This window comes from Fusarium mangiferae, assembly GCF_900044065.1.
Source record: "Fusarium mangiferae strain MRC7560 genome assembly, contig: FMAN_scaffold009, whole genome shotgun sequence".
Taxonomy (NCBI): domain Eukaryota; kingdom Fungi; phylum Ascomycota; class Sordariomycetes; order Hypocreales; family Nectriaceae; genus Fusarium; species Fusarium mangiferae.
Window position 1 is genome coordinate 1,836,267 of NW_024573929.1, and position 27,684 is coordinate 1,863,950.

The following is a 27,684-nucleotide window of genomic DNA, read 5'->3' on the forward strand; positions in this document are numbered from 1 at the left end:
GCTGTTAGCTACATAATACACACTTATATAATGTAAATTGGATTATTAGTAATGCTGGATCACCCCCGTTGCCACTAAGTGAAGGTATCCAGTACAGTCTGAGGGATTAACTTAGGGTAGGCTTTAGTGTTAAGGTAGACATTAAGGCCTGAATTATCTCACCAATTAAGACCACTGAGCTCTTATATATTACTTAAAAGTAAATTAATACTTAAAGTAATATACTCAATAGTACTATAACAAGGTACTTTAAGTAAAAGTGGATTTTATTCTTTTCATCTTTTTTTTCCTATTTTTCTATTTTTCCATTTTTTTTCTCTTCCTGTATTTCCCAGCTATTCCCCTAACCGCTCCCGTTATAACTAACTGTAGCCAACTAAGATTACGAAGCAACCTTGAACTGCTCCCACAAGGCAGAGCCCGAAGCTGCATAGTCACCAACTGTTCCGTCAATAGAGCCTATCCACCTGCTGTAGAGTTCAATGTCAATCTGGGTTTTCTTCACTGTGAGAAGAGCATCCAGCTCGGTGCCGTCGTCCAGAGTCATATTCAGTGTCATCTGTGTTGGGTTGGTCGAGCCCAGAGTTGGTGGATATGGCGTGCCGACAGGTCGGACTCGAAGGCCCGTGGTGCACGTATTACCTACAACCTTTCCGTCTTTCAAGACGTAGCCGCCCACCTTCTCGACGTTGTTCTTATCGAGCATGTCGAAGAAGACAATGTTGTAGTCGCCAAATGTGGCATGACCCCAGTACCAGCCGTTCAATGAGGCCAAGAAGGGAGCGTCACCCCAGTTCTGAATAGCAGACCCGAGTTAGTTTACTGGTATCGATATGAAGTTGCTTATTTTGAGATTGTTGGGGACGGGCAGTTGTGAACATATGAACATACCTTATCATGGTATCCATTACCAGTAAACTTGATCTTTTGCCCATTGATCTTCACGTCAACTGCGGCGTCTGCGGCAGGCATGACATTCACCCATCCGACGTTAGGAAGAACCTTCATGTTCTGGCCAGCTTCAAGGGGACCGCAAACATAGTGACCGGGGCCACGCTAAATCCATCAACATCAGCTACTTACATCTTTCTAACAGGTTATCGCAGCCTAGACGTGGTGTATACTTACCGACTTCAGCGTAAAGGTGCCCTCTACGGATGGGTTCAACAACGTTTTCTTGAAGGTGACTTTGTAGGTACTCAGGTCTGCCGCTCCTTGAAAACTGGCACCAGACCCGGTCCAATCGCCCGAAGCTCCATCACCATCGAGTTTGATCGTGACTGAAGTAGAGGAAATGGGAAATGAGAAGCCATCACCGCCGTGATTGTAAAATACGTAGACGTTTAGAGGGTCGATTGCATTCAACAAGTCGAAGCTGAATCCGACGAAGGAAGAGGTGAAGAAAATGACGGTCAAGGCGTGTTCGCCATCATCAGAGACGGCGTCAAAGTACCACCAATCGAAGGTGGTCGAGTTGATGGGGTAGACACGGGGACCGTCAGCACCAGATGCGCAAGAGGTGAACAGGACGTCGCTGGGGCCGGGGGAGAGAATGGGGGAGTAGGTCGTGACCTGCTTTGGGCATTGGGCGAAGCCGCCTACGACCAAGGCCAGTACTGGTAACAGTGCCTTTAGAAAAGAGAACTTCATCGTAGGCCGGGCTAGTCTGCAACAAATGTGATAAGAATGATAAGAGTAGAATAGTAGATAAGAGTAGTCTTAAATCTAGACCTGCGAGTTCACGTCATAGATAAGGGTCCAAGAGCTTGTTCTTGTACCAACAGACAACAGGTAATTGATCAAATAGTCCGGGATCGAGGCTTTACGAGGGATCCCAGCTCTAGACCTTTTTTGGAATTAGTTGCGAAAAGAGCAGCCATGCTTTCAAAAAGCCTCGTCTAGTCTTGTCAGACTATCTGACACGGACATTCCAGTTAGTTTAAGATTCGGGGACCTTTGCGGGGAAGTTTACGGTGAAGAGGAGATGCTGTCAAAGCGTTTGCTATGTCGGGCTAATAGATTCAAGGCAACAGAGACAAAAACATCAGCTAATCCAGTTAACGGTAAGGCGCGTACGTAATGACCTCGGCAGTTGCAGCATTAAAGTTTATACGAAGAATTGACAGTTGACACGGCTGATCGAAAGTGACCAATAAGGCTTTAGGGACTGGAACAATGTTTGACTCTAGAGCCCGAGTACCGAGAACTCATGAGGGGTATCCCGAGCTGTCAAGCTGCCCGCAGTTGAAAGAGGCTAGATCATTCCTTCAAGGTAATGCAACAGTAAGCTAATGACGTAATTAGTTTTCTTTTCTAAAGGCAATTGATTGAGAATTATCCTCGTGAACGCTAGCTTCTGAGGAAAAGGTCGTGTTGAGGGGGGGGATTGTATTCTCATTCACCACCCGGGTTCACAGCCTAAAGGTCATTCTTGTAGGCGGCAGTCTAGTATATAGATTGAGAAGTATATGATAATTGAGAAGGGTTGCTTAATGCAGAGGCTGATTCATTTCACTAATCTTTACCCGGAATATGAATAGGACCCAGAAAATATATTCTCCCAAGTGCCAAAAACCCAGCGCTCATACTCGCGTATCTCCTTCTCAGCCATTTTCAAACCATCCACCCTCCTTCTCTTTTTGGCACTTGAGTTGCAGTTCGAAGTAGACGGCGGGACAGTGTAGTAAGAATACTTATTTTGCTGCGGTTCTTTGCCGGTATCACGGAGTAGGAAACGCTCGAAATCAGTCATGTTAAAGTTACATGTGATTGAAGGGCTCGAGAATGCAGACTCGGGAGATTGATCTGGTCGGTCCGCCTCGGAGTGGGAAGAAAGTTGCTTATTGTAGCTGTGATGGACTTTTGACTGAGAATCTCTCTTCGGGCGACGTAGTGAGTTGTGAGAAACGTGACCCTTTTTGTCTGGCCTCGGGAAGTAAATAATTGTTGGGGCGAAGGGGTTCTGCAATTCGTCTTCTGGTAACTTTTGTTCAGACTCGTTCCAGTATGGAGTATGGATGACAGCCACTGTCCTTTGTAAAGCTTGCATCGTCTGATAGGTAATATCGGGTAGAATGAATAGATATGCAAAAGTTAGTACCGCCAGTATCTTCTCAATTGAATGCTGCAAGGAAGAGACGGTAACTGCTTGTATAAAAGACGGTCGGTAGTGGAAGGGGAAATACAAAGCGGGGTTCATAAAATACAACAATTCTCATTTCGGTCCGAGATGATTTACCCCGCCATTCACCGAGTCAATTTCACCATGTCAGCTAGCGTGCTGTGACTTGGTGCTCCCCATCACATTGTTAGCCTCTCAGTATTCGATCAGTAATTGGTAACCGTACTCTTCTTACATTCCTGATTATCTTCAATTCCGGAGGGGCTGACAGATCGAGGGCAATGCTGGTTATTCTTAGACCTGGTCATGTCCAAAGGTATGGAACTAAGTTCTCTCTGCTGATTCAAGGTATCAGTCACAAGTCTCATCAGTAAATAACAGAGCTAGCTAACAACTAAGCCAGTACACATCGCTAAAGTAACTGCACCACTCCGACTATCACAACCATCATACTCCAGTACATGATATGATGTCTGTATCCTTCCGATGAAGAAACTATCGATGGGATAGATGAAGCCTCCCCATGTTCCAAAGGATTGAGGCTATGTGTCGACTCAGATGCCTCGGCCTCTTTAGTAATTTCTATCTCGGTAGCAAACGTCGTCGAGACAGCTGGATGATGTCCGTGAACAGGTACTAATTGAGAAGGACTAGTAGGAGTGTCAGGTCCCAGAGATGACACAACACTTGTTTCGATTGGGAGTCCGTCAGAAGAAGAAAGTTGCTGATCATGTGGAGGCAGGGGCTTGGGCGGATTCAGTGCGTTACTGGGTTGGGAGGCTGAGACGATGGGCCCGTTCTTGGCATTATGCTCTGCCGAAGTTTCGACTGCAATAGATGATTGGTCGTTCTCATCACCTGGTCGGTTCGTGTTTTGCTGGCCTTGTGTTGGCAGGGGGTTGGCAGTCTTTTCGTTTGGTGCTTCATCCTCTGGTCTCTGAGATGCGGCTTTGGTACTGAAGGGTCTGTTCTTATAATCCGGTCCCTTGCCATTCTGCATCACTTGTGTTGGCTGTTTGTTCTGCACTTCCCCTCCTGATCCCTCAATCGCGGCTTCAATATCTGTAGATCCATTCTCGTAGTCCTGTCCCTCGCCATTCTGTTTTCCTTGTGTCGGTTGAGGTTGAGATTCGACACCTGCTGCATTGCCAGCGTAAGTCTGATGACCTTCAATGTAGTCAGGATATCCGTGGTTCCAAGCCTCACCCTCGATCCAACCGGAAGGTTTGTCACTCTCACAAGCAGCAACTGGAACCACCATGGTGAGAACATCTTGGCCCTGATAGCCGCAGGCGTCGCAGGACGAAGTAATGGTGGTCATATCTACTGGCGGATATTCTTGGTGATCGCAATTGCAGGGAGTATATTGCAGCGTTACCGGTATACAAGTAGTGATAAAAACCTCTGGCTGACTTGGGTCAATAGTGACATATGAGACAGTGGTCACTGTCTCTGCAATGACTATCTCTGTGTAAGTGACATCCCTGGTGACGTGAATGGTTCGGATAAGGCCGGGTTTTGTTGGAGATGGAGTGCTAGAGATTGATCCCGACTCGAAAATCGATAGTGATGCTGCAGTTGCTCGAGATGATATTGAAGAAGAGGGGACTGACTGCGTGTAGCTTATCTGAGCAATTGACCCGGATGTTGATGATAAGGCCCGTGTTCCTGAAGCCTGTGAAGCCCCTGAAGAAGGAGAAGAAGAAGACAATGAGTTGGAAGAAGGAGAGGAAGAAGAGGAGGCCGCTTGTCGATAGATTGTTAAGAGACGATTAGACGGAATGGCACGACGTCTACCTGCACCGCCAGTAGTGCCTCCACAGAATAGAGTGGGATTGCCAGGACACCGGAGGCCACAGCGCTCATCCTCAACAACTTCAGATCCAGCGAGGGAATCAGCCTTATAGCAAGTCCTGAAAGGAGTTAGCTTGAGTACTGTTGATTGTTGTAACACTCACTCTTCATAGACGCCAACATAAATGCTTCCAGCAGCCAACTTAACACAGATCTCTGTGGTCATGTTGGCCTGGGTTGATACCTCTGTAAAAGTTGGAAATCCCTCATCGGATCGTAGACAGGCGACAAAATCATAACCATCAAGAACTTGGATATTTCTTGGGCTTGTAGAGGGAGTTGTTGAAGTCGTCGATATAGTCAAAGAAGCTGAGGTTGAAGATTCCGATGGTGAAACACTTCTGACTGGTGAGGTCGGTTGTTGGGTGGATAGTACTGTGGACTCTGTCTCTGTTGTGGTTTGACTGGTTCTGCTCGAGCTTGCTTCCGATCCTTTAGAACTAAGAGACATAGTGGTAGTCTCATTTGCGGACGTCTCAGAGCTTGGGTTCTCGGTTCTCGCAGAGGTCAAAACGGTGGAGGTCTCGATAGTTAATGTTGCAGTAGAGGTCACAATAGAGGAAAGGACAGATAATTCTGCTGAGGTTGGTGTTTCAGGCTTCAGAGTAGACTATGATGCAATATTTGATGTAGACAGATATGTGGATTGAATCGTAGACTGGGATCGGGATTCCACTGCGGACCATGACGTGGATTCTGAGGTGTTGGGCTCTGATGATGTCAGTAAAGTTGTAGAGATGGATGCGGGTGTAGATGGGGTGGATGTTGTAGTCGTAAGTGATGTAGTTATAAATGTTGTAGCTGTGGCAGACGTAACCTCAGATGACGTAGCTGACGAAGACATAAATGCTGATGTAAGAGACGTGAACGTAGACGATGTAGCCATAGATGACGTAGTTGAAGACGATGTATCTGAAGATCTAGACGTAGATGATGCGGATGTAGGCGATGTAAATGACGAGGATATAGGTGTAGAGGATGAAGATATAGCTGATATAGACGTTGTTGATGTGGATGTAAACGACGTAGATGTAGATGATGTAGATACAGTTGATGTAGATGCAGACGATGGGGATGTAAAGGTTTCAGTTGAAGATCCTACAGTTGTCAATGAGGCAGATTTTGCGGATGTTGAGGTTGAATCGACTGAAGATGTTGAAGATGTTGAAGGTAATCGGGCTGGGATGATAGCCACATCATAAGGAGGAGCCGCGCTTGAACCGACATACACAGTAGCCGAGTAGCAGCGATTCATCGAGCCAAAGAATGATACTCCAAGGCAAGTCGGATCAATTTGGCATAAATCCATACATTGCTCAACGCTGTTGACTTGAGTATTTGAAGAGGGAGAGCCTCCCAGTATCGCTCCACATGTAACTTCGAATACCGTATTGGAAGCACCGGTGTAGGTACTACCCAGTTGAGCGCAGGTCAGTGGTGCTGATGATGTTGTAGACGATGGGGATGAAGAAGTAGTAGAAGACGTTAAGGAAATTGAAGTCGTTGAAGATACTGAAGATGATGAAGATGATGAGGATGTTGCGGGCATCTTGTAAATGTAATCAGCGCCTACACTGGAGTACGTGGATGACAGGGCACCCTGATATACAATGCAGTAACCGCTTTGCTCCGAGAAAACGGCACCATCGCATTGGCTATCAACATCGCATGCCTGCAAGCATGTCTCCAGGGTATATCCAGTTCCAAGACTAGATAGCGTTTGATACCCATTTGGCGAGGCATTGCATGTTATTGTAAACTGATTGATGGTACCACTATAGGTACCATCTTGGCAAGCTGGAGGTGTTGAAGATGTCGCTGAGGATGCCGTGGAGGTTGAGTCACCCGAAGATGTTGAATCAGCTGCGGATGTTGTATCAACAGAAGATGTCGAATCAGCTGAAGATGTTGAAGACGTCGAAGATGGCCGCGATGAAACAACAGCCAGATCCCAGGAGGCATCGGGCGTTGAATAATCAGTGTGACTGAAGAGGTGGCAGACATTTCCGCTGTACGACAAAGACACTGCAACGCAGTTTGAATCACTCGCGCACATATCCATGCACCCCTGCAGATCAGCAGCGACGCTATTGGAGATTTCAGTGCCCACGTAATACCTTCCACAAGCAGTATTAAACTGCACATTATCGGTAGAGCTTGTATAGGTGCCCGCTTGGCATTGCGGTGGCGCAGATGATGTAACCGCTGCAGAAGAAGTTGTCGATGGTGCCACGGATGTCGAAGTGGATGGCTGCTGACGGATAGCTATATCGGTATAGTCGCTGTACATAGCACTATATGAGCTGAATAAAGAGCAGCTGCCTATGTTATCCCAGACTATGGCAATGCACGACGAATCGACTGCACATGCCACCATGCACTCTTCAATGGCCCCAGCCATCATAGAAGCCTGAGTTGTGTAAGACGTACCCGTCAACCCCTTGCCGCAGATAACATCGAAGGCCACATTTTGAGCGGTATAGGGGCCTTCGACGGTACCCGACTGGCAGGTTCCTGCCATTGCTGTACTGGCCCAAAGGGCCAAGAGCCCGAATTGCAGCCTCATGGTGTGTAAGCTGACATTCAACAAGAATAAGATGCGACTGATATACAGTAGTGACATAAAATTAAACGATACTCATTAGAGACTGCAGCTTTATTGCTGATTTTTGTATCGTTTCTCTGTGAGTGATTTATTATTATCTGACTGTTACTCAAATTGGAGCCTAAGGTTTATAATGCATTCCTTCAGCTTCGTGTTTAGGATTTAGAACAACTTTTTAGAATGTAAGCTTTCCAGTAAAGCTTAGTGCAAACTCTAGCAACATTACCTCAACTTCTCTCTCCATTTTGTTCATACCGTAATCTGTGTTATATTGCTTATCGCAACTGTTTAATAATTAGAAATAAGCACATCGTTAACGTCATGGTAACTACAGCGCAAAGTACAGTATTTTCACCAAAATATTCGCCATCACCGTAGTCTTGGATACCGGCATCTCTGTGCGCAGGGTGGGGCTCATCATTCGAGACCATTTTCATCCGCTCAGACGTCTTTGGCTACAGGCTCTAGCCGTTATCTCTAACCGTCAACCTGTCACGCCTGGTTTAAACGGCGTGGCTTACACCAAAATCATCTATCGGCCGCCAAACGGCGCAATGACCGTTTTCTGGCATGGCGAAAGTCCGTGAAATGAGCTTATGTTTTAGGATCGCGAATAAGCTTCTCACAACCGATGGCATTCCCAAAATTGCATAGCCTGAGAGTAGTGGCTTGCAATCTATCCACCAGAATGATAAGCACATGAGGTTGTCACCATTTTCATAAATATGTAGAGTTCTTGGTAAGATAAAAATACAGAACTGTGATAATGGCAAGAGTCGGATACACATAATTGAAGCTGCAGATAATACAGGTTTAAAATCACATTATGGCAGGTTGCCCGAAATTACAAGGATCTTCTAGGTTCCAAGCAGCGAGAACACGCACTATCTCATTTGGGCTTGACAGAATGTCATTAGTTTGAACTCAACAGCTCGCTTAATGCCAGCCTATCACGTACGTCTCGCTGGAGCGTCATTTGAGCATCAGCCAGTTACAGCTTAACCTGTAGTAGAACGTCTGACAGAGTGACTCGACATATTACGACGCTATCACGAGCCTCTATCGAGCCAACTATAGCGTTTAGATAATGCTTTTTGATCTTATAGATAGAGTTCCGATCGATCTAATATATCAGCGTTAATGGAGGGACTGTGCATGATTGCTATAATAGGGCATACATGGCTACTTGTGTTTTATAGACTGTTGAACTATTGGTTGAGCTATTCACAGATTGCAACTGATAAATACTGAGCGAATAGTCTTGAACCCTTGGTAGCCCTTTGCTTTTTCTTCTTTTTACGCCTCTACCTGGCTGAACCAAGCAGCAATCTCACCAACATTGCTGTCCACAACATCTGGCTGATCGTAATGCTGGAAATGCGACACAGCATTATCCCAAATCAATTTCTTCTTCTCGGTCGGGATCGACTCGAAATGCCTCTTGGCTGCAGGCGCATTCATGCAATTGTCTCCATGAATTACCAAAGCCGGCTTAGTGAGTTTGGCTACCCCAGGTACGGTTGAATAGCCAAAGTGATCCAAGTCACTCATAACGGCGTATCGGTTCTCAAATCCCTTCAAAGTCCACGGACCGTACCAGGCCCACGCGACGGGACCCGGAAGACCAGCGAGTGAACCGACATCTGGGTCTGCGGCCTTCGGGTCGACAAGAGGTTGGTAGATGACTTGGCCTGTTTCTTCGTACAGCGCTTTAGCCTTTTTAGCTCTCTCGATGCGTGCCTGATATAGCGCCTCCCCTTGCTCAGGCGTAGGCATCTTCAATGACCCAACGTCGACCCCGGGTTCGATGTTGACGCAGCCAGTGCAAATCATCCAGACGTCAGTCTCATGATCGCGATAGTATCCCGTCACGGAAGCGACAGCGACGACTCGGTCATCGTACGATGCAACGTCTAGGCACTCGGGACCGCCTTGGCAGACACCGACGAGGAACAATCTCTTTGCGTCCACGTCGCCTCTACCGGCAAGGTAGTCAAGACCGGAGACAACGTCTTCGTTCTTCATCTTGGGATTCTCTAGACGCCGCGGCTGGCCGGTACTCTCGCCGACCGTGCGTGGGTCAAAGATTAGGGCGGCGTAGCCCTCGTCGGCAAGTCGCGTGGCATACTGCAGTGGGGCTTGTTCCTTGACAAATGAGTATGGGCCGAGAACGACGACACCAGGCGGGTTGGCCACGTTTTTGGGCATATACAGGATGCCGGTGATGGTCTCCCCGTGGGATGGATAGGTCACCTTCTTTGTAGTGTAGCGACCGTGGCAGCCCATTGTATGAAGTCAAACAATGTAGTCTTAATGTTAATAGAGTGTTCAGTTAATGCTGATGAGAGAGTAAATTGGAGCTTGTTCATCAGAAGCGGTGATAGTTAGAATGTTTATATACTATGTGTTATATGCCCAAGACCAATATTCCAACATCATGTTCATTACTTGATGGAAGACGAGCGATAGCTCCGTGAGCCGCGTTTCTAGATAGGTGTTCATGTTTCGGGAATAGTCCCACTACTTTCGGAGTCATGAACCCACTGTTTTCGGAGATGAGCCCACTATTTTCGGAGCCACGGCTTATGCTATCTTTTCATTGGCCGCTGGCGATGCACATAATGAGTTTTCCGATGGTCAATTGATCCCCACGGCCTCGGGTGTTGATCAAGGTAGATCAAGGCCTCTATTTGACATAGTTCGGTTCTGCGTCCTCCTGCGCGGAACGGACGTATTGCATCACCCAACACATGTCCGAAACGCTAGCCTCGTACCAATTCGGTGTTAAGAGACTGGGTGTTCAAAGTTGAACCTTATCGGCGGTAGTCAACCCACAGGTGCTTGCAGTTCCCTTGGATTGATAGCTGAGAACCAAAGGCAATATCGGCCGACATTATCCCTTGCTTGGCTTGTGCTGATCTTCAGCTGCTTCGGACTTTGGAGCTGTCTATCCTCGTAACTGCCGGAAAGTATAATGGGACTAGTCATTATCACTGCTTCCTCCTAGCGAGGTTTTGCTGGTATGTCCGAATAGCCCCCACAACGGCGGTTCAGTGAGACAACAAGACGTCCCTTGCCTCGGTTTCTCGCCTCGATAGAAACTTGACTCAAAAGGCGCAAAGGACCTTTTGTCATATCTCGACCTTATTCTTTCTATCTCTCAACCAAGAAGAAAGCATTCATACAAGACATTCTTTTGCAATATACTGTCTCAAGAACAACAAAACATGACTGGGTCTCATAAGGTCGTCCTTGTCACTGGTGCGAATGGCTTTATCGCCACTCATGTTGTGAAACACCTTCTGCAAAAAGGGTACCACGTCCGAGGAGTCGTCAGATCTCAAGCATCTGCCGACGCTGTTCTCGAGACTTTTCGTGACAGTTCAGAATTCCTTTCCGTAATTGTCGTTCCTAGCATGACGGTCGCGGGGGCTTTTGACCAAGCTGTCAAAGGTGTTGATGCTGTATGTATACTCTACACTCCACGCACTGACGTCAACGCGGGCCACTGACAACTGTTCTCTACAAAAGGTTCTTCATATTGCGAGTCCTTTCACACTCAATGTGAAGGACAATGAGACTGAGCTACTAGTACCGGCGATCGCGATGACCAAAGGCCTTCTGGAATCTGCTTCCATGTATGGCACGGAAATTAAGAGAGTCGTCATTACATCCTCCTTCGCTGCCATGGTCGACCTCACAAAGGGATTGTGGCCCGGCCATACGTATAATGAGGCGGACTGGAACCAAGTCACCTACGATTATGCCAAAACTGCCGACACCGGTACCGCATACGTTGCATCCAAGGCTTTAGCTGAAAAAGCTGCCTGGAGCTTCGTCCAGGATCGGAAGCCGCATTTCGACATTACTGTTCTCTGCCCCCCAATGGTCTTTGGTCCTCCCGCACATCCCCTGTCGTTCTCAGCGCTGAACATTGCCGCGTGGGATATCAATCGATTTCTCTCCGGAGAGCTCCAAGATGTACCCGACACAGACTTCTGGGGCTTCGTTGATGTTCGGGATCTTGCAACGTCGCACGTCCGCGCTCTTGAGGTTCCTGATGCTGGCAACGAGAGGTTTTTGATCGCCGGTGGTCGATACAGCTATCAGCAAACAGCGGACGTACTGCGGGCATCTTCGCGTATCCCCGACGTTGAGAAGGCGAAGATACCGCGCGGCCCCGGGGACAACTATCCAGGCCCCAATGTCTACGAATTGGATAATTCCAAGTCAATTCGCATTCTGGGTGTCGAGTATCGCTCATTTGAGCAGTCTATTGTTGATTCGGCGGTCAAGGTAGTCGAAGCGAGACGCAAGGCAGGAATTTAGCAGAGTCAAAACGATTCAAACGAATGGATCATGCATGTTAGATGACACACATACTCATAGATAGTTAAGATCAGACAAAACCCCTAAGGTTCACCATAATTGGACTCTCGTCTCTATTGTATGTAACTTTATAATTGACTGATATCGCCTGTAATTGAGTGGAAGGCTTCATGGAATTTGTACTGGGCCTGGCCCTTTCTCCGGGCCATCTACGCCGGATTGAATGAGAATCACAGGCAGCATAAACATGCGCATCTTGGAGTCAACAATCTATGCTTTGATTGCTTCTGTTCTGTGTACCTAGAGCTAGGGTTGCTGTACCTCAAGGTTTCGGGAAAACGAAATGCTAGCGAAACTAACTAACCGTATCATGACTTATTAGCCTTCTCCCCCGATTGGGAGGCGTAAACAATCATGTCCTTAGCCAATCCCGAATTTCGGAGTTAGCAAGAAACTAGTCCACCACGGGCACCGACCCTAACAGCCCCCCCCCCCCATAACTATCACCGAAGCCGACGGTATCTTTGTATGTCCGTGTAGATTTGCACTTCTTAGTGCGAAAGAGGAGCCCTTGGGAACCTAGTGATGTCGAAAGGTCGCCCTAGCACTAAATATGACGCTGTGGTTCCTTGAGACGGGCGCCGCCCATAGTCTCGCAGAAAGAGTGTGAGAAATAGAATGCTAAAAGGGGAATTAAGGCTAAAACGACAATATGCTGGATATTTTGATACCGTTGAGAGCCTTTAATGAAATGAGGGGAAACAAAAAACTGCTGCATTCCAATTTGTATTATGTAGTCCTATACTTTGCTGCAAACATTGATGTTTCCAAACGTGACGTGAAACTACTTGGCGCCCTGTAATGTGTCATCTGTGCCGTGATAAGGCATCAAATCACTTCCAAAACTGTCCATAATATTGGTACCGAAATGGCCTTGCCCAAACGCTGTTTGATATGGAGGACTTATGCTCAACGACTGAGCCAAATACCCATTGCGCAATAGTTCGTTCATCGGTTGAGGAACCAACACATCTCCGAGGTCGGGTTGTATAATGGTGTCCCAATTCGTTTCCAATGTCTCTGCTTCCATCGTGATAAAGTTGATATCATCAGTACCTCCCTGCTGGTAGCCCAAGTGCTCCTCTGGATACATCACAGCAAGCATTTTTCGATACAGTCGTTCGACAATGCTGAGTGCGGAACTAGCAAGAACATTCTTCCTGGCCTGCAAAGACTTGAGCCGCTGAATGCCCAACTCAAGATTCCTCCTGGTCGCTGCAAACTGTTCCCCTAGTTCATTCGGAAAGCGAATATGCACCGCTGCAACAAGCACCATGGCGTCAAACGTCGCGAACACCAAACTAAAAGCTTTGTACTGCAACGGTTCTGTCTGGTCGAATAGACGACCTTGAGACTCCAGGATTCGCATCGCTGCGTCAAAGGCCTTGTGGCGGCTGTTCGGTTCTGCAAAGATGAACGGTCGATGCAAAGCAAAGATGACAAATTGCACGTTGGTGTACATTGTTTCCAAGGCCGCAGAAAGCCAAGGAAGTTCTCCATGGCGAGACCTCTGGATTGTCGCCCATCCGGGAACGTTCGCAATATTAGTAACAATAGTTTCGTGGATTTTGTCAACTGGGACACGCCAGTCCTCTACTTTCTCGAGATCGTGAATGTCCTGTAAGAATTTGTAAGCCGTGTGATAGCCGCACAAGATGACGTCGCGAGGTTGCGGTGGCCTTTGGTTTCCAGAGCTGTCTCTTGAAGACATTGGCGAGGCCACGTCGCTGGGACTCATTCTTGTCGACATGGGCCTTCCGAGTACTATGCCCATGTGAGCATCCCAGAGGTGAAGCATAAGCCAGACGTTACGGCCCATTTCGCGATCTGATGACTTTTCGGATTTTGAGTATGTCGTGGAATCTGGTTCTATCAGATGCAGACCGAGTTCTTGGGCGTCGCGGATAGCAGTGCCGAGCGTGTGCCATGCCTCGATTACTGCCCCTGTGGTCTTTTCAAAACAGGCTCGCATGAGTTCAGCCTGGACTCCCGTGAGAGTGGGCTCACTCTTTCTGAAAGATGAAGCGAGTCGACGGCCCGCATCACTGTATTCCGCTGCCCGATCTGATAACTCCATATCTACTGCGTACTTCAGCTCGTTCAGGGTATCGTTGTGCTGTGCGGGTTGAAAAAGCAGGGCCTGTGCCAGAACCTGGAAGAGCAGAGCAGGGAAAGATCGGAGGGCAGTCGGTAAGGCATTTGGTCCTCTTTTGAGTTGATCATGCGTCAGGCGGCGCCATTCAGCAAGTTGATTCAGAAAGATAGCTTGGTCGACGATATCGTAATGCCATGCTACATTTCTGAAGAAGTCTTGCACGAGAACGTCTATGTGTCTTTGAGACGGAAGTTCCCGAATCATGCTCATGTATTCACCGGGGTCAGGACAGTCCCTACGCGGGACTTGGGGCAAAAGACTTGCAGACTCCCCCAGACAGCGGAGGACCCCTGGTGTTCCCTTTGTATTGTCGCCGTAGCCCAGTGGTTTGAAATCATCGGGCAGAACACCCAAGGCGGGTGGAATTGGTCCTGGACATGCTCGCAAGACGCCGTTGGTGGATTGATCTTGGAGCTCGACAGGGAGGAACGTAGAAGGCGTGCGATTGGCATCCAAATCATAGAGGCAGACGTCCTGTTTCCTCAGCAAATGGCATGTCCTTAGGGAGATGTACACGCTTACCGCTTTGCCCCGTTTCATACAATGAGCACATGGCTGGCGGCGATCGCACTACAACACAACGTTAGTCTGGGATGCCTTGATAAACGAACTGCTAATCAATGCCTTTTGTTTACGTCGCTGACACTCCCTGCACGAGATGACAGAGCGCTTGCGTCTCGCGGACGGTCCAATGCCGTTGTGGCTCATAAGCATTGGGGTTCAAACGTCGTGAACTGCTGACCTTAGACCTTGAAGGAAATACAAAAGAACAAGTAGAGCATGTATGTGTGGAGGGAAAGGTATGAACCAACAAGTCAGTGGTAAGCGCCGCGACCCCGCTTCAGTATGACATAATACTGTGGCGCATTGTACAGCGAGTAACATAAAGCCTGTCTTTGGGTAAGAACACGACTTTCCGCTCCTCAACGTTAAGCAAGCTGGTGAACAAGCCTCGGAGGTTTAGTCGTCGATTAATAGGAGGTTGAAATGGAATATAGGGCTGGCCTGCAGGGTAAAGAGAAAGTGTATGACCAGGCGTTAAAGGCAATCGCACATGCCTTCTGTTGTATATTTTTGGACGCTATCGGGTTTACGAAGGTAAAATTATTATCTATTGCCAGCTCATCAATTGAAGATATATGGGAACGGACTTGCAATATCTGTAATTTTCTCCTCTGGAACCTTACTGTTAAGCAGCCAATATCTTTGGCCAACTGGTCCGTTCACAAATTTTCTGACTAAGACAATCTAAAACCGCCGAGTGGGATAGATGGGGCTAGATTCATTTTTCTTCTGCGTAGTCCCCACGGTTTCACTTCTCTGTACTCCGTACAATTTAAAAATACAATTCGGATCGGTAAACAATGGCGAACACACAGCTTCGAGTCGTAACCCGCATCAACCATGGCATTGCTCAAGACATGGTATCCTCTTTGATCGTGGGTAGTCAAGCAGCTGTACTCGTTGATGTACCCTTGACCATCCCCCAAGCAAAAGAGCTTGTACCATGGATACGCTCCAACGCCAGCGTGCCATTGGTGGCGATATTTGCCACGCACTTCCATCCAGATCATTATCTCGCTGCTCACATCATCTTGGAGAGCTTTCCTGAAGCCGAACTATATGCTACCGAGAAGACAGTGGCTTTGATCAACGACATCATCGAGGGCAAAGTGTGTAATGGCTCAATCCAAACAATTGAACTTGCTAACATAAGAATAGACTGCCTTCTGGAAGTCGGCATTAGGAGGTGAAAACATTGCCAACTCGCCAAGAATCCCGAAGGCTTTCCCGTCGACCTTCTTTTTGCTTCCAGGGGACGATATCGTCCATCTTCTTGGACCTGTCAACGGAGATAGCCCTGAGCAGACCATGTTCTGGATCCCCTCCATTAGAACATTGATTGCCGGCGATGTCGTATACGGCCATGGAATGCATATGTGGCTCGCTGATCTTGACGATCCCTCAATGACGGAAGCATGGCTCGGCTCTTTGCGACTAATCGACTCTCTCGGTGCAGAGAGAATTATTCCAGGACATGCACTTAGTGACCAACACGGTTTCAGTGGAAGTAAGGATACGGACCACACACGAGCGTACGTTGGTTTCTTCCAGAAAGAGATCGAATCGAAACCGAAGGATACCTTCACGCCAGATGAAATCACCACTATGTTTGATGAAGCTTTTCCAGAGTTGGCAGAGATGGAAGAGGGTTCGACCTCGAAGCTTCTGCTCCAGATTAACGCTCAGCATTTTGGCAAAGAAGGCCAGCGACAAAAACACGACGTTGATCTAGTTTCACTTCAAAAGTCTTATATCTCAGCCTGGGACTTTAGTAAGAACTAATTGGCGATGGCCCAATATGATAAGTCAGCCATACTTAAGAATCTCGGCGGAAAAACTGTCTAAACATTATTGGCCACTCTCTGCAATAGCAGAATCATATATCCATGATTTTAATTAGCTCCTTTATCACACTAGCATTGACTGTCGCTGTGCCCCTTCCTTGGTATGATCTTATCCTCATTCGACGTATGGACTCCATGAATTGCATTGAAGAGGCCGACGGGACCGGTGGGGTACTAACCGGAATTAGACAGACAACTATGATAGCGGGGCCGTCCCGACGGCATCATTCGACGGCATACGGTTAACGAGATGTAACAAATGGTCTGGGCTCAAGGCAGAACACATTTGGCCATCTTGAGCTTTACTTAAGCCAATAAATTATTTCATGTCGTGATGCTACAAAGTTCCATATAAGCTACACCCTTTACAACTACCAAGACCCAAACTCCCGACGATTTTCGAATCACCTTACAAGACAAATAACACAATCCATTAGCCGCTCGCCCAATGGCTCCTCTCAAAGTGATCTTAATCGGTGGCGGCCTTGCCGGCGCATGTCTAGCAAATGGTCTCATCAACAAATCCGATGGCCAAATCGACGTAACTGTCTTTGAACGAGACGAAGCTGGTTCAGAACGAGGAGGTTACCAAATCCGACTTGGGGCTCACGCACTTATCGGTTTCAAGGCCTGTCTTACCGATGAACAATACGCAAACCTACTACCCTGCTTCGGCAAGTCTGGAGGGGTCGTGTCGTCCGCTCCTTGCATCTTTAGTCCCTCTGACCTGAAGGTTCTGATCGACTTGAGTAAAGCTCCAGTTTATGAGAAGAGTGCTCCAATTGCACGAACGAGACTTCGGAACTTTTTCCAGAAGCCACTACAGGAGAAGGGTTCTATCCATTTTGGTAAGAAGTACGTAAGGTATGAAGTACTTCAAGGAAAGGAAGCTGGGCAAAGCAGCATCAGGGTTCACTTCAGCGACGATACTCATCATGACTGTGATGTCCTCATATCTGCCGAAGGAAGTGGAAGTCGTATCAACAAGCAGATTGGGCTTAACAACATCATCACCGAGGTGACGCCTGGACATGGTGGCTACTTGGGTAAATGTCATTTACCGTGGTCTGTACTACAGACATTGCCGCGACAGCTTCTGGAGAAGGGCACGATCTACACTGGCAACTCTAAGGCTATGGTGTTTGCCGCTGTATATTTACCAGAAGCGCTATCGTTCCCCAAGAATGCTTCTTATTCCGAGCACACGGATATCCTCAAACCCAAGAACTACGACGAGGATGAAGCTTCTCTGTTCCTTGGTATGGCATGGACGACGGGTCCTGACGCCGCAGAGCTACCTCACGTCAAAGACAAAAAGGGTTTGATGAAGACGAAGCTCACAGAGGCTGGCTTTCATCCTAGTTTTCAGAAGCTTGTTGACGCTGTCGAGGACGACGCTATCATGACGACGCCTTGGCGATATGCGAACAACGACACGCCCATGGATTGGAGACAACAGCTTCTGTCTAAGAGCGAGAGCATGTTGGATCCAAGCATTGCGAATCCGCGTGTTTGGCTCATTGGAGATTCTATCCACCCTATGCTCCCTTCTAGAGGAATGGGCGCGAATAATGCGATCCATGATACAGCTGATGCACTTGGTCCATTACTTGAACTTGCGAAGCTGAAGAACGCGACTGGAAGTGTGTCTGATGAACAGATTGGAGATCAGCTGGCGGTATATGAGAAGCTTATGATGCCAAGGGCTTTCGAATGGGTTAAGAAGAGCAGCAACCAACAGGTATGAATCCTCCTTGTAGCGTGATGATTGGAGCTAACGATGTAATAGTTGCCGGACCTGGACAGTCTGTTAGGAAGAGCAATAATCATTGGTTTGCGAGTGATGCTCTTTATAGTCGGTGGTTTGGTCAGATGTCTCCGGGTGCTTGGATGGGAACCCAAGGATGAAGCTCCTGAGCTCTCTTGAAATACCCGCACCATATCACGAACTTTTGTGCGATATCTGCTTATTGTATTAATTCACTCTGTGTTTTCTTCTAGTTTCCGAGTTTGGCTGATGTGCTTGGATGTAATTCATGAGTTTATCGGATGGAACGTTATCGGTTAACATACTTCCATGTTACGTAGCGACCATCTGTTAGTGTGCTATTGTTCTCATCATGAAGTTTGCACATATCATTGGAGCCATCGCATAGTTGAAGCACCAATTGGTGAGTCATAGAGAAGGATAGTTCCCTGATTTGTAGAGACAACACCGCAATTGAAGAGACAAGGCCAATGAACAACATATAATATATAGTAGCGTGATGCAAAACTTGAAATCTCGGACTTGAGCAGTAAGAACACTGATGCAGTTATGGAATTCTCGTCCTTCTTGAAGAGAGTTGTAGAAATAGAGGACACACGTCTTACGGAGCACAGCTAGCAATCTCGGTAAGATCCTAGACCTTGGCCCATCTAAAACCAGCCTGACAATACCTTGCAGTCCCATAAGCAAACACGGAAGCAATCATGGTACAGCCGCAGAACAACTGCAAGCCCATGAAGCTATTCCCGCTCCCGCTCTTATCTGTGATTAACGCACCGCCAAGTGGACTACCCGTCAAAGCCCCAAATGCATTTACAAGTGATGCGAGTCCTATTCGTGTGCCGATCTCTTCAATTGGGCTGATCTGGCTGACACAGCCGGGAAAGATGGATACGTAGCCACCTGAGCCGTAACCGAAAGCAACAGCATATGCCATGATAGCTGCTGTACTTTGACTGCCCGGAATCCAGAGCACCAGCGTCAAGATGCCTGTGAATGTCGTGATTATCAGCATGCAGTTGAACTGGCCGATGACATCAGCCAGTGCACCTGCTATCAAACGACCGATCAGACTGATGCCGTTAATGAGCGGGAGAAGATAAGGAACAAGGTCGGACGAAACGCCGCTCGCCTTTGCCTGAATGATGATGTAGTTCAACGGTAGAAACATTCCCCAAAAGAAGAGAAAGCCGCCAATCATAGTCAACACCATGACTGGCTCCTTGAAACATCGCTGATAATCTGACAACACGAAAGGACGCGGTTTAGGCGGGGTCCGTGACTTGATCAAGACGCACGAAATCGCCATGAAAGCCAAGAACACGGATCCAACAGCTCTCAAAGTCCAGCCAAAGCCAATACCCTTGAACAGACGAGATAGCATGATGGGTAGCACTATACCACCGGCGGAAGATCCAGAGTTCACGATGCCAAAGACTGTTCCGCGCCTCTTTCTGAACCATGACGTTATGGATGTAAGAGAAGCAGTGAATACGGCGCCTGAGCCCATGGAACTAAGCAGTGCCTGGGAAAGAAGGATCTGATAGTATTGCGTTGATAAAGAGAGCATCATTATACCGAAGACATATACGGGAGCGCCGATGAGAAGAAGGTATCTAGGGCCGTATGAGTCGTAGACACGACCCCACTGCGAACCGCGCCGTTAGCTTCATGATCCGAACAGTCAGTGTCGAAGGGGACATACGACTGCTGAGCCACCGACTTGGAAGAATACTTGCAAACTAGTGACCCAGCTAATAGAGCTGGGGCTGTAGTCTGCTAAAGGACCTGCCTGGTAATACTCGAGAAATACACCGACACATGTTACGAGGCCGAAGGTGCAGAAGAGACCGAACCAGCCTCCGACAAGGACGAGCCATGCTTCCCTTCCGCCTTCGGGATACCCAGTCTCGTTAATGGGAGATACTATTTGAGACTCTGGTAGTGCCTCTACATGGGGGTGTTTCTCGGATGTATCGAGATCCATATCTGGTCTGGTAGAGCTTGAAAGGGAAGTCTCGGTTTGGGCCATGGCGATGGGAGGCGATGGGAGGCGATGGGAGGCTTTTTCTGACCTATGTCTGTCAGTATAGAGGTAGCTCGTTAGAGGGAAAGGTGAATACAACGTAGGTTCTGGCTTTGATCTATTTCTTTTGAGGTGATAGCATATCTCGGAATCTAGATCCGTGCCGAGCCGACACCGCATATGACAAGCTATATTCGTGGCGGGACATTGTCCTTCTGGACAAAACAAGTGATAGTAGATTACTCAAATTAGTCACCGGCGGAGATGCTTTTGCTCAATGTGTTTCTACCTGGGGTAGAGTCGACTTCCGACCAGCAGCCGACGGAGCCGCGTGGGGTGCGGTACAGATCACGTTCAGATGAGGGGGAAATGTCAGCGGAGCCTCGGCATCTTAACAAGTCACATCCTGATACTTGCGGTGGGATGCAGCAGCTTCTCTCCTTCGAGATTGTGTCACTGGCCTGATAGTTTGCGAGGTTAGATTTATCTATGAGGATTACAAGTTATAGTAGCAGGCTGAACTGGGCCTTGTCGGAAAACGAACATATTCTGCAATGAGTAACAGACTCCTGATAAGCTAATTCCTCTGTTCAAAGATATCCAAAAATCAATATTGATAAGTGAATCATTACTTTTGCAACATTAATGGGGCAAGAATGTTATAGCATGGTATAACGTCCTGGACCATGCAGTAACAGCAACAGTCGCGTATGAAAGCCATTTTACTTCATTTAATACACTCGCAGGAGGCAGAGCTCGTATATAGGTGAGCTCTACGAGATCTTTAGCTAACACTAACCTATAGATCCAACGTGACAGGCTCAACAAAGTCCATCGTCAAGACTTTTGTCTTACCATTCGCCTCGACCGCCTTCGTCGCCGCTTCAGTCTTTATCCTCCAGGGTGGAATACATCTGCGATTGATCAGTTAATCTTCCATTCCAGGTTTTCTCACGAAAGGTTACGTACGCTTCGTCATGTAGACACCAGATCACCTGAGACGGATCCCCAAGCCAGCCAACCTTCAAAGCTGCAAACTCGGCTGCAGACCCATCGAAAGGTCTTCCGTTGAGATTCGCTCTTCCCGCAATAGCGAGGATCGCAATATCCGGTTTTGGCTGTAAGTCTCGTAGAATACCTTCATAGCCGCCTAAGTGTGCACTCCAAAGCAATGCTTTCTTACCAATGACAAAATTGAACATCAACTGCCCGCCATCGCTGTGAGAAAACACGTTCCGCTTTCGCTCAGCGACATATTCGATAAAGGAGCGATGACCAGGGGTGAGTTTCTCGGGTGGCATGAGCTCCCCGACCTTGAGCAAACCATATTTCATGCCGATGGTGATATCAAGTGTGCAACTGTATGGACTCGCTGAGCCCTTGTATACGGTCGCTGTGTCGATAACTTCAGGGTGATCTGCAGGCATCATACAGTGCAGTGAAGGCCAGACATCAACTGAGAATGCTGCGAGTTCATCTAGTGGACGTCGAGGTGCTCCAGGAGGAGCGGGACAGAGCAATGATGGGTCAACATTGGCTTTATTCCATGTCTCACGAGTGAACAGTGGCATTCGCTCGCCGCCTTGAACGGGGAGGAGTTGATGTTCTGGAACGCCAGCCTCTCTTAGGAGGTTGATTGCTTCATTGTTGGCTATGACGATGGCGCCAGTTTTGATTGCGATGCGATCTGCGCCAGGCAGGCTGCGGGCTCGTTAATATTATAAGCTTTATTCCGACGAGTTGTACTGACTGGTCAAAATGGGCATGCGAGATGAAGATGTAGTCAGCTTCTTCGACGTCATCAACTGGTAGATATGTTTTCAAGATCGAGGGCCTGTCTAGCCAGGTGTCAAGGAAGATGGTGACGCTTCGTGTACGTAGACGGAATGTCGTGGCACCTTTTGAGTTAGTGACAAAGAAACTCCAGAGAAAGAAAAATAGACTCACCGAACCATTCAAGGGTAGAATCTGTCGTCATGGTTGGCTTTGAAACAAAAATTGTGTTGAGTGTCAGTATTGCGAAATCCGGGCAACCAAGGGATGTTGTTTGAAAAGCTCCACCACTTTCACGTTACTGTAACTTGAGAACTAAGTGCATAATTTACTAGCCATTAGTAGTAATCAGCCCGAGAAATGACATTCTATGAGTGAATAACTTCTACCTACGCATTCAATAACATCATCATGTCGCCTCACGACCACTACCCTGGAGCAAGCGGGGCCGGCGGGGTAAACTCAACCATCCAAATACCGTTAGCCCCCTACAATCATCGAGATAGTCATCATCCCGTCCCGTCGGTTCTCGATAACCCATCCTCTCCCCCTAAGCAAACATACCAGTCGTGCCGTACCGCAACGGGGTATTCCACTATGCAGCAGAATCAATTGTCGTGTGATCATTGCGGAGAGACGTTCCAACGCCGTGAGCATCGTGATCGACACGTCCTCCGACACACGGGCCTCAAGCCGTTCCAGTGCAATGTCTGCTCCAAGTCGTTTTCTCGAAAGTGAGTCACTGCGCCCGTGGACGCCGTGATATTTCTGACCTAATAAAGTGATACCCTTACTCGCCATCGGGCCTTGCATGGTAGTCAGCCTGGGTCGACTAGAACACGTCGCCGTCGTCGTGGCCAAGCTTGTATACCTTGTTCAAAGGTGAAGCAGAGCTGCGATGGAGGTCATCCTTGCTCACGATGTGAGAATCGCGAGTTGGAGTGCATTTATCCTGCTAGGGATTCTGGCGCACAGCGAGACGATAGTCCTACTATAATCGTGGGAGAGTTATCCCAAGGTCAAGACATCTCTGCCTCATCGCCCCTCACAGCCCAAGGCGCAGACTTCCAGGAGGAAGGTTTCATGCCTGGTCAACTTCATCTCACTTCAGAAGAATGGGACAATCATCCTTCTATTACCTCTGATACAAGTGGGATACCGACAAATGCATCAAGCACCATATACCCAACAATCCCAGACACCTCTTCCAGCTGGCCTAATGAACCAACCTTACCCGAAACCTTTACTCTCAACGAAGGTATTGCTAGCTTTGGTACCATGGCAGGTAGCCCATGGATACCTTGGAATTCTTTGATGGCACATTTCACTTTTCCGTGGTTCATGGACGAATTGGAGATGCCACTTGAGCTACCGGATATGGCGCATCGTCATGAAGAAGTAGCACATCACGCAGTCTTGAACCAGCAGGTTTCACAAGGCCCGGCTTATTTAACTCCGGAAAACATATGTTCCACTTACACACAGCCATGCAACCCGTTCCCAGAGCCGGAAGCTATTGGACTACAAATGGCTGGCGCTGAAGTCTTTGGGCATATCCACGAGTTACCTGGACAGGCCGCAGAGGGATTGAATAATTTCTACAAGATGCAGAGGAGAGACGCAATACCAGCAGCCATTCCTCAGGATATTCTACACGCGTTTGTGGATCTGTACTTTGAGTACTTTGATTCTCAGTTCCCCTTCTTACACCCATCTCGCTTGGAAGATCCGAACCTCCCATGGATGTTATTGTTAGCCGTAGCAGCAGTGGGAAGTCATTACTCTGAGATACCAGGCTCAGAACAGTATAACACTGCGTTGTGTGATCTACTTGCCCGGGCTGTTGAACTACCTGCAAGTAGAGTCACTAATTGTTGTTTATGATGTGCTAGCTAACCATAAAACCGCAGGTACACGATAACATAGCGAATGTCGACGTAACAACAGTACAATGTGTCTTTCTCTTACATGTTCTCTGGCTGTTCTCAGGCTCACACAGAGACAAGATTGTTCTACAGCATAAGCGAAGTAGCCTAGCGACGATGTGCTGGGACCTCGTTGGCAAGGCTGACAAACGCAGACAATCAACTCAAACTGAGCCTCATAGTCAAGAAACATGGCAAGCCTGGATCTCTGAGGAGAGTGAAATACGTCTCGCCTCTTGCGTACGTGTATTGGAGTGTTTGAGCCATATGTTCCTGGGTATTCCGCTGGTATTTAACCTTCGTGACGCGACGCGACAAGTGCCGTGTCCTAAGAGACTGTGGCGGATACGAAATGCTTTAGAGTGGAAGACACTACAAGAAGACTCTACAGGTATCGTAATTGTCACCAGAAGTGAGTTTATAAGTTTACTGACGATGTCTAGGAAATGATCCTAAGCCCGATGCCTTTGCCGCCAAAGTCATGCTTCTCGAACTATACATCGACAACATGAATTACTACCGCCAAATGCGCAGTTCGCAACTCCTACAGTCTTCATTTGCATCATATTTAAACTCCCCAGCAACGAACGATACCCAATACGCACCGAACCACTCGCTTCAAAGACCTGACACCGTTAGGAGCGAAAGTGCTCTTCTAGACACGACGATCGATCAATTGACCTTGAACAATAAATCGGACCGTGGAGCCTGTACAGACACAATATTACATGTCATTGCAATTCTAAGGATGATTCCTCTTGAAACTTTGCACTCTGCTACAGGCTGGGAGACGAATAAAGAACAGATGATGAAGTCTAAAATGCATCTTAAAGACTTCTTCAAGAACGATAGTGTCAAGGCTCGGAAGGTCTTATGGCATGCTACTTGTATCTTCAAAACAACGCGGAGTTCTCGTCGTCTCGCGTGTTATGATGCGCTCAGTCTCACGGTGGCGATGGGCTATATATACTGCTACAACGAAACACGCGCATCATTGGCAGCGACTCCAACGCGTCCGGTGATTACACGCCTAGATCAATTGCAAGACCCAGATGCTGTTGAAAAATGGATAGAGAATGGGGGTGATAACATCGTTCACTTGACTGGTGTTGGATTGCTGGATGGCTCTGACCACTGCGTTCGTTTCCTTCGAGATTTGGAGAAGACGCTGGTGTCGCAGATTGCGTGGCGCGGATTCTGTCGTGCTTTTGCTAGTAGCTTCGCTCAGCTAAGACGTGGAGAGACGCCGACCAAGAGCTCGAGGGAGTACCTCAATGCGGAATGATAGAGCTGTTGCACCCACCATACGGCACAATAGGCCAATACATGAATAGCGGGAATCACCTCGTAAGCTAGATATATGGGGAATCTGACTCTACTATAAGCGAGCATGCCGTGGAGAAAGTATTAAATAGTTATTCAATTATGTACGATGCAAGCTCCTGGTTCATCGGCCCTTACGCGGTACAACCAGGACATTCAAAGCAAGAATTATCGCTCCACGTTCCATCCCTCGAGTGATCAGGCCAATCCCTAAAGTCCGCCACCTTGAGCTCCCTGAACGAAAACATACACCTATCATCCTTGTACCCAGACCCAACGCAGTAATCCAGCGCCATGCAAATAGCCGCGCACTTCTCAGGTGAGCTCTGGTCAGGATACGTCGCAAGGTCCCATTGATTGTACGCCTCCCAGAAACCCTGGTAGTTGCACAACGCACCTGGTTTGCCAGACGCAGCGCGGCAGCTATCGCCTTGTTCGTACGAGCAGTACCTCGTGGCGGGGAGAGCGGCGGTGTCGGAGCATGTTGGGCACGTCCAGCAAGAGTTGTGGCTCCAGACCGCGTGATCCTGAGGCCGATCTTCATGTGAGACCATATCAGATTGCTGAATCTTCTTGGAGGTGAAGAGACAGCGGTTCTCAGTCTGGAAGTAGGCAGAAGATTCACAGTTCTGGAGAGTCTGACAGATAGCGGCGCATTGGTAGACATCGTCTTGGTAGGGATAGTCTGCGCGGGACTCTTTCCATGTCGTGCCGGTGAAGAGGGCGGCCCAGATGCAGAGGGTGTCGCTGTGGTCTTTGAAGCGGTTGAACTCGCATTCTTGACCTCGGTTGTAGATACAGTTATCGGCTGGGGATGTTGTGGTCGCTGGGCTGTCAGAGGTAGTAAAGCTTGTGGATTCCGGAGCGATAGTAGTGTCAGTATTGGCAGGCGTAGCAGAAGCCTCAGCAACAGTTGTCTCCACAGGTCCATTCTCGCAGGCAGAGCATGCGAAACAATCCATTCCATACCAATCAACATCGATACCATCATCCATCATGTTACGAACCTCGGATTGTGTAACAACGTTGTTTGAGAAGAAACATTTCCTTGGGGCAAACATGTAACCCGCTGATTTGCAGCCAGGCAGCGTCTTGCAGATCTCAGCACAGTCATCAGCGCCGTCGTACCAAGGCCGCGTCTCATCGTCTTGGTCTTGGCTGGGCAACTGGTATGTCAAGCCGTTATAGAGGCCGTAGACTCTGCAGTTCCACTCGGGGTGGTTGTCGAAGCCGTCGCGCATGTCGCATGATGGCTTGCAGGCCGTTTCGGTTGGCTGGGCGGAACGTGTAGTGTCGGTGTTGGGGGGAGAGGTGGTGGTTGTCTCGGGCATGGTCCTCTCGGTGGATGTTTCGGATGTCGTGACTGGATTTGTAGTGGGCGCGCCAAAGTCGAGGACAAAGTCCCCAATGTTCGCGGGGGTGACTTGGTTCGAGACGAAGATCGAGTCGACCAGGATAACAGAGATGCCGTTCCCAGCGCAAGTCATGGATATGGCAAAGGTGGCGGAAGCAGAATCAGCATCGACCTGCTCAAGAACATGCGTCCAAGACACGCTGGTTCCGACAGATGACAGGGACTGCGAGTAGAATTGCCTGCTGCCCAGAGATGCAGCGACAGTGCAATCCTGGCTACCAAAAGAAGCAACGAGGTAGTAGAACTGAACAGTGTATTTGTTCTGAGACCCAGTGCTCAGCGAGTTGAGTGTCTGCCAGATGCTAGCAAACGATCCAGTATCTCGCTTTCCAGCTGGGTTCCCCGAGGCCGTCAATGCAGCGCAACCATCATCGCGACTTCCGTCAGCCTTATAGCAACCTCCTTCATGAAATTCTGCATTTCCGGTCGCGCCGAAGTTTGTGAGTTCGCTGGGCGGGTTGTTTGCATTGCGGACGGCGAGACTTCCTCCCTCAATAGCGTTGGTGATGATGATATCGACCTCTTGCGTTGTAGTTGTCGATTGGGGAACGGTCAAGCTGGGGACTTCGGATGCTTCGGAAATGTCGGTCGGTACGGAGGATGTAAGTGCAATACTAGAAACCGATGTTAGACCACTGGGCTTACAAGGACCAGCAGCGGCCAAATTAGCCAGGGCCAAGACTACGAGGGCAAGAATAGACTGCATGTTGAAGCAAGCTCAGGAAAGGCGACCACAGAATTGGTCAAAAAACGAGTGAATGAGAGCCTACCTCTGCGAAATAAAATCGTGCGATGCTGGTTTATTATGAATGGACCCCTTGTTTCGCCAAGTCTTTACTCGACTCAGCTTTGACAAACTATTGACAGCATCACGGTCGAGATTTACTGTTTTCAGGGACCATGATCAATATTTGGGTTAGCGA

At 48.2% G+C, this 27,684-nt stretch overlaps 12 protein-coding genes across 12 annotated transcripts; 4 read left to right on the top strand and 8 right to left on the bottom strand.

The window, feature by feature from the left end:
• Positions 1–382: 382 nt before the first annotated feature.
• On the bottom strand, positions 383–1,650 carry FMAN_08448 (uncharacterized protein; the record flags this gene model as incomplete). Its single annotated transcript, XM_041835257.1, has 3 exons — positions 383–796; positions 892–1,056; positions 1,129–1,650. The coding sequence occupies 3 exons, from the start codon at positions 1,648–1,650 to the stop codon at positions 383–385; spliced, it is 1,101 nt and encodes a 366-aa protein (XP_041685439.1).
• An 871-nt stretch (positions 1,651–2,521) lies between these two features.
• Positions 2,522–3,049, bottom strand: FMAN_16170 (uncharacterized protein; the record flags this gene model as incomplete). Its single annotated transcript, XM_041835258.1, has 1 exon — positions 2,522–3,049. The coding sequence occupies one exon, from the start codon at positions 3,047–3,049 to the stop codon at positions 2,522–2,524; it is 528 nt and encodes a 175-aa protein (XP_041685440.1).
• Positions 3,050–3,533: 484 nt separating this feature from the next.
• On the bottom strand, positions 3,534–7,541 carry FMAN_08447 (uncharacterized protein; the record flags this gene model as incomplete). Its single annotated transcript, XM_041835259.1, has 4 exons — positions 3,534–4,867; positions 4,919–5,034; positions 5,080–5,585; positions 5,652–7,541. 4 exons carry the CDS (start codon positions 7,539–7,541, stop codon positions 3,534–3,536), a joined length of 3,846 nt encoding a protein of 1,281 aa, XP_041685441.1.
• A 1,335-nt stretch (positions 7,542–8,876) lies between these two features.
• On the bottom strand, positions 8,877–9,866 carry FMAN_08446 (uncharacterized protein; the record flags this gene model as incomplete). Its single annotated transcript, XM_041835260.1, has 1 exon — positions 8,877–9,866. The coding sequence occupies one exon, from the start codon at positions 9,864–9,866 to the stop codon at positions 8,877–8,879; it is 990 nt and encodes a 329-aa protein (XP_041685442.1).
• Positions 9,867–10,996: 1,130 nt separating this feature from the next.
• Positions 10,997–11,909, top strand: FMAN_08445 (uncharacterized protein; the record flags this gene model as incomplete). The annotated part of the gene is made up of 2 exons (XM_041835261.1): positions 10,997–11,044; positions 11,112–11,909. 2 exons carry the CDS (start codon positions 10,997–10,999, stop codon positions 11,907–11,909), a joined length of 846 nt encoding a protein of 281 aa, XP_041685443.1.
• Positions 11,910–12,753: 844 nt separating this feature from the next.
• FMAN_08444 (uncharacterized protein) lies at positions 12,754–14,838 on the bottom strand (the record flags this gene model as incomplete). The annotated part of the gene is made up of 3 exons (XM_041835262.1): positions 12,754–14,598; positions 14,647–14,694; positions 14,749–14,838. 3 exons carry the CDS (start codon positions 14,836–14,838, stop codon positions 12,754–12,756), a joined length of 1,983 nt encoding a protein of 660 aa, XP_041685444.1.
• A 650-nt stretch (positions 14,839–15,488) lies between these two features.
• FMAN_08443 (uncharacterized protein) lies at positions 15,489–16,470 on the top strand (the record flags this gene model as incomplete). Its single annotated transcript, XM_041835264.1, has 2 exons — positions 15,489–15,797; positions 15,847–16,470. 2 exons carry the CDS (start codon positions 15,489–15,491, stop codon positions 16,468–16,470), a joined length of 933 nt encoding a protein of 310 aa, XP_041685445.1.
• A 510-nt stretch (positions 16,471–16,980) lies between these two features.
• Positions 16,981–18,459, top strand: FMAN_08442 (uncharacterized protein; the record flags this gene model as incomplete). The annotated part of the gene is made up of 2 exons (XM_041835265.1): positions 16,981–18,273; positions 18,322–18,459. 2 exons carry the CDS (start codon positions 16,981–16,983, stop codon positions 18,457–18,459), a joined length of 1,431 nt encoding a protein of 476 aa, XP_041685446.1.
• Positions 18,460–18,934: 475 nt separating this feature from the next.
• Positions 18,935–20,332, bottom strand: FMAN_08441 (uncharacterized protein; the record flags this gene model as incomplete). The annotated part of the gene is made up of 2 exons (XM_041835266.1): positions 18,935–19,948; positions 20,006–20,332. The coding sequence occupies 2 exons, from the start codon at positions 20,330–20,332 to the stop codon at positions 18,935–18,937; spliced, it is 1,341 nt and encodes a 446-aa protein (XP_041685447.1).
• A 793-nt stretch (positions 20,333–21,125) lies between these two features.
• FMAN_08440 (uncharacterized protein) lies at positions 21,126–22,304 on the bottom strand (the record flags this gene model as incomplete). The annotated part of the gene is made up of 4 exons (XM_041835267.1): positions 21,126–21,240; positions 21,296–22,027; positions 22,077–22,224; positions 22,274–22,304. The coding sequence occupies 4 exons, from the start codon at positions 22,302–22,304 to the stop codon at positions 21,126–21,128; spliced, it is 1,026 nt and encodes a 341-aa protein (XP_041685448.1).
• A 206-nt stretch (positions 22,305–22,510) lies between these two features.
• FMAN_08439 (uncharacterized protein) lies at positions 22,511–25,309 on the top strand (the record flags this gene model as incomplete). Its single annotated transcript, XM_041835268.1, has 4 exons — positions 22,511–22,833; positions 22,882–23,953; positions 24,010–24,415; positions 24,468–25,309. The coding sequence occupies 4 exons, from the start codon at positions 22,511–22,513 to the stop codon at positions 25,307–25,309; spliced, it is 2,643 nt and encodes an 880-aa protein (XP_041685449.1).
• A 172-nt stretch (positions 25,310–25,481) lies between these two features.
• Positions 25,482–27,467, bottom strand: FMAN_08438 (uncharacterized protein; the record flags this gene model as incomplete). Its single annotated transcript, XM_041835269.1, has 1 exon — positions 25,482–27,467. One exon carries the CDS (start codon positions 27,465–27,467, stop codon positions 25,482–25,484), a length of 1,986 nt encoding a protein of 661 aa, XP_041685450.1.
• Positions 27,468–27,684: the final 217 nt, after the last annotated feature.